Source organism: Lactuca serriola, chromosome 8 (genome assembly GCF_051521515.1).
Source record: "Lactuca serriola cultivar US96UC23 chromosome 8, Lser_US96UC23_V15, whole genome shotgun sequence".
Classification (NCBI taxonomy): Eukaryota; Viridiplantae; Streptophyta; class Magnoliopsida; order Asterales; family Asteraceae; genus Lactuca; species Lactuca serriola.
In genome coordinates, this window is record NC_136415.1 from 14,848,474 (window position 1) to 14,853,868 (window position 5,395).

Sequence of the window (5,395 nt, forward strand, 5' to 3'; positions counted from 1 at the left end):
GTTGCGGCTCCGGTTTCACCCCGGCTACAATTTCCATAAGTACCAATCAAATACTGATAATAATACTGAGGGTAAAATGACTTTCTTACCCCTGGTCCAAGTCAACCTAACGGTCAAAGTCAACATTCAGTTGACCTGACTCGTCGAGTTGGGTCACCAACTCGTCGAGTCCTTACTCTTACTTTCTTGCTTCTACTCGCTACTACTCGTCGAGTTTTGGCACAAACTCAGCGAGTTCCTCTTTGATACTAACACTCCGACAATCTGCATCAGACTCGCCGAGTTGTATGAACAACTCGTCAAGTTCTCCTTCATCAGATGAACACTCTAGCTGTGACTCGCCGAGTTGTATGAACAACTCGTCGAGTCTGTTCTTGAGGCATGAAGATTGCCTTGGACTCACCGAGTCAGGGCCTTGACTCGCCGAGTTCTTCCACGAATGAGTCTTACCCTCTAGCTCACCGAGTCCATCTCTCACTCACTGGTTCCACTCGGCATAACTCGAAAAGGGGAAAACAGGGGACTCGTGACTCGACTCGCCGAGTCGTATACATGCAAACACTATATACTCGATTCTGCTTGAAACCAGTCCATTCCATTCGTAGATCTGGGTTCTTGGGACTTGATTAACACGTAAAGTTTCCAACTTTACGTGTAAATAACATCAAATGAAGGTTTTAGGGTTCAAAGCACACTATAAGAGTAGATCTAGAGCTTTCATGCAAAATGGCTCCATAAAGGTGCTAGATCTAAGCTTTTGGAACTCAAACCTAGCTAGATCCGAAGGCTAATCAACTCCATGAGTCCTCTATGCTACTACTAAGCCAAGAAATGGTTCAAGAATAGCTTTAATGGCTTCAAAAAGGGGATTTAAGCATAGAAACAGAAAAGGGCCAAGATATACCTTACTATCTTCTTAAATTCCTCAAGGATCTAGGATCTCCTTCTTCTCCTCTTGATCTACCTTCCTTTTTCTCTCAAGATCTTCAAAGAAACACACCAAAATCACACAAAAATGCAAAGAGGACTCTAGGGTTTCGAGAATGCTGCTCTGAGGGGTGATGGGGGCTGACTAGAGGCCCCAATAGTTGTTTAAATAGGGTGCAAACCCTTGAAATTAGGGTTTCATCCAAACTGGCGGACTCGCCGAGTCCGGAATATGGACTCGTCGAGTCGCCAACTTAAACGTGCTCGAAATCCCGACTCTACTCGACGAGTCCAGCTACTGACTCGTCGAGTCCCCCCTAAAACTTGAAGAAAAATAAATATATAAATTACTTAGGCCATTGATTGTGCCGTGTCCGTGTGTATAAATTAACAGGGAGAACGAGAGATTATGGAGTTAATTTGAAAGAATACTAGCCTTTTAGATTTGAGGTTTCGAGTTTTAATTTATACCAAACAATTTCGTAATATTAATTTCTAACCACTAACTTTATTGGTAAAAATTTTGAAAAAATACGAACGGAATTGAAAGTAAAGTTATGGTGGTATCTCAAGGTCATGTTGAAACTAGTCCAAAGCAAGGTGACCAGTTTTTGTAATTCTTTGCTACCTTCCGAGTGTCACGTAGATGACTCACGAGTCTCAAGGGTAATATCAGACTCCAACAGGACCCAAGCTTAATGGTGATAGACCTACACTCTTAAATAAACCCCCAAATTAAAGTACTATCTTTTCACATAGATATCAAATCAACATATGAGTTATTATGTTGTCCAAGAATTTTATTATTGTTTTTTGAATATTTTTTGTTTATTATTATTATTGTTAATATTTTTCAGAATTAACGTTATTTTTTAATGTCTTTAATCATACATACATTTTTTTTATGAAATTAATCCATTCTTTTTCAGTTAAAAATGGCAAGTTTAGAACCGGCCCCTCGGATATATATGTCAATGTTGGGATACATATTACTTGGTTTTTCATGAGTCCAATTAATTAGAATCAGTGAAAACTATATTAATAAGCTGTACCCTTTTAAAAATATAAACTTTTTAAATTTTATTTATTATTTCTTGTAATTTATATATTATAGTTATATTTTTATAATATTTGAAAATTGTTTAATTAAATGTGAATTATTTTGTTGATAACAAACTACTTGATTTAAATAATCTTGAAAATACCTTTAAAACAATATTAGTATTAAGTATTATTGATATGTATTTTATTTTAATAAACTAATTACAATATTAATAAAAAAAATAACAAAACATCTAATATATCATTGAATAATATGAGAAACGATACTAATAGAAGTGTAACACTCTTTATAATATGATCGACTATATCGGTAACGATGTTAATTAAAATAATATGTTAATAATATTATTAGTAAGAAAAATAATCATACATAATTAACAAAATCAGCTTTAAAAATAATTAAGAAAATTTATTTTTAAGTTTACAAAACAAATTAATACATACAACCTTAATGTGCATTTCGTTAATGGATCTCTAAACGTTATTGTTTGTTGTTCAAAAAAAATAAGTATCGGTTTTTCTTCTTTTACCAAAAATATATCTTTAAATAACGCATTATTAATACTTTACATCAAATAACATTATAATTACATAAAGCTATTGAAGTACAATAGTTAGATAAATTTAATATTGACTGATTAGACTTTTTATTAAAATTTAATCCATTACAAATAAACAATCGAATTTAAACTCCTTATCAAGAGTTTATTTAGCACCAACCTCTAAAAATACATTTTTTGTTACTAATTAACCATATATTTGATGTTCCTAAACCAATTTAATTGCCGTACGTGACAATATAATAATGATTCTATGCATGTCACTATATTGAGTATATCCATCGGTTATTAAAAGTAATTAATTGAATAATACATATGATCAATCAAATTTTAATTTTTTTTTCTATCTTTCCTTCTCCGTGTCTGATGTAGTCATGTAGATGACTGATGACTAGAGTCTCAAGTTTTCTTTTCTCTTTGTTTCCATTAATTCCGTAAATATTTTTTTTCTTAATTACTTATGTTTGTTTGTTTCGCAGGAAGAATTAATGCAACAAAAATTTCGGTCATTGGTCATTCTGAAAAAAGGTATGCATCCAATTAAATGCTAAATGATGAACTAGTACTTTAAAACAGTTAATTAATATGCTTAACTGAGAGTTATATGCAATTATGCATGCATGTGCGTGAGATTATTAAGTTGTGCGTCTATTTTTTGGGGGTTTAGCTTTCAATAAAAAATAAGAAAAAGAAAATATTTGGCATAAGACCTTTTGATAATTTGTGGACTTGTGGAGTGGTCACTAGTTGATTTTGATATGGACTTGTAGTCCATGATTCCCTTCGTACGTAGTGCGTTTTTTTAGATTCGCTATATAAAAACTTAAATTTGTTAATCAATACTATAATTTTAATAAAAAAAAATTGAACTAGTTGTTAGTTAAAAACAGATTTGGACTCAACTAATTCAAGCGATAACATTGCATCTGTTTTTAACATATTGATATGGAAATTATTGTTTTTTGTACATAAAAAATTAAGTATACAATATGCAAATTTATATTCGAGTAAAAGAGATTCTTAATTCATTTAAAATGAACAAAGAAAAAAAAAACACCTTTTTAGTTTTTAAAATTATTTGTGAAATTATATAAGTATATAATGCATGTCCGAGTGAGGGTGCATAGAGCATGCATGTACATAACATAACGATTAATTAATTCATGATAAAGTTTTGGACAAATTACACACATGGTCCACATAGTTTGATTTTATTTCAAATTTGGTCAATTAAACTGTTTGTTCTTACTGATTTCTTTTATCCTATTATTATTATTAAGTAATTATAAAATATAAATTAAATATATTTAATTAAAAGGACCATTTATTTAAAACCAAAAAGTTTCATATCCCTTTCATGTATGGCAAGGAACTTTCCTAGTGAAAAAAATAATATGAGGGACCAAACGTGCATAAGGGAGCAAACTACAGGGAGTGTAATTTGTCCGAAATTTTACAATATTCTTACTACTAGTCTACTACAAACTTATATTCATACAAGGTACTCACGCAAATCGGAGAGTGTATCGGCGGTTAACAACTCATTCTCTCTCTAGATCACTATATCCTCATACTCTTTTCTTCTTCCATGGCAGCTGCGGTAGATCGTTATACTGTTATCGCATTTGAAATCCGCGAGCCATTCGAGGAGGAGAAGTTTCTCGCCGTTTGCAGGCTGCTCGGTCACTTAGACTGACGAGTACAGAAGACTTCATTGGAATGTGAAAAACGAACTTGTGAATGATATTTTCCGCGTTTTTCAGAATAATGTTCCGAGGTAACTAAGCTTCTAGTGATCTCAGATTCATTCTGTTTATTTTGAGATTTGATACAATCCTTGGACATGTGGCCCCACTTTCCACAATTATTGCAGTTGCCTTCGAACCTCCTCCCCCGAGAACTCTTATTGTCGGTCTTTTGAGATCTCCATGGTTGTGAGGTTCCTAGCTGACTCTTCCCTTTGTTAACATTTTTGTATCCTTCTTTAGAAGGTGGCTTGAAATTCCTTCGACTTTTACTTGTGTAGAGTGCTTCTTCTTCACTCTTCAGCGTGATGCCTCCCATTTGCTTAGCCATAGCTTCTTGGCTGGCTAACAGATTCTCAAACTCTACAAGTGATGGTTGAACGGGTCATCCTTGTACTGCAGTAACAAAGCTTCTATATTCCGGCCTCAGTCCATGGATAATGATCCTCTTCATTCGAGCTTCTGCAATGATGGATTGCGGATCTAGTTCAGTAATCTCCCGACATATCGACTTGACCTTGTGGAAATATTGAGCAATCGTCATGTCACATTGTGAGATTGATAATAGCTCGTTCTCCAAAAGTTGTAGTCTCGTATCATTCTTCTTTGAGAAAAGCATCACAAACGTGTCCCAAGCTTCTTTCGGGGTGTTCTCATCCCGAATATGCTCCAACATCTCTTCTTCGATTGTGGTCTTCAAGGCAAACATTGCTTTGCCTGCTTTGATTTTCCATTTGCGCAAAGCACCATTAACGTCTTCCTCTAGTGGCGTAGTTTCGCTTCCACCAACGACCTCCCATAGATCTTGTCCTTGTAAGTAGGACTTCATATGTAACAGCCCGGATTTCCAGGTATTTTATTGTTTTGTTTTTTTTTTGGTGTTTTGAGAGGGGACTCGGCGAGTTGGAGCTCAGACTCGCCGGGTAGGGTCGCGATTCTGGACGCGGGATTCGTCTGGACTCGGCGAGTCCAGGATATGGACTCGGCGAGTCCACGCTGTTTAATGAAACCCTAATTTCTCGGGTTTGGGACCTATTTAAAGGGCCTTATGGCCGTCATTTGCACCCAACAGTCCATAGAGAGAAACCCTAGAGTGCTTTA

At 34.7% G+C, this 5,395-nt stretch overlaps 1 protein-coding gene across 1 annotated transcript; it reads right to left on the reverse strand.

Annotated features, from left to right (window-relative positions):
* Window positions 1–4,679: 4,679 nt before the first annotated feature.
* On the reverse strand, window positions 4,680–5,123 carry LOC145066646 (uncharacterized). Its single transcript, XM_079013931.1, has one exon. It carries the CDS (start codon window positions 5,121–5,123, stop codon window positions 4,680–4,682), a length of 444 nt encoding a protein of 147 aa, XP_078870057.1.
* Between the last annotated feature and the right edge of the window lie 272 nt (window positions 5,124–5,395).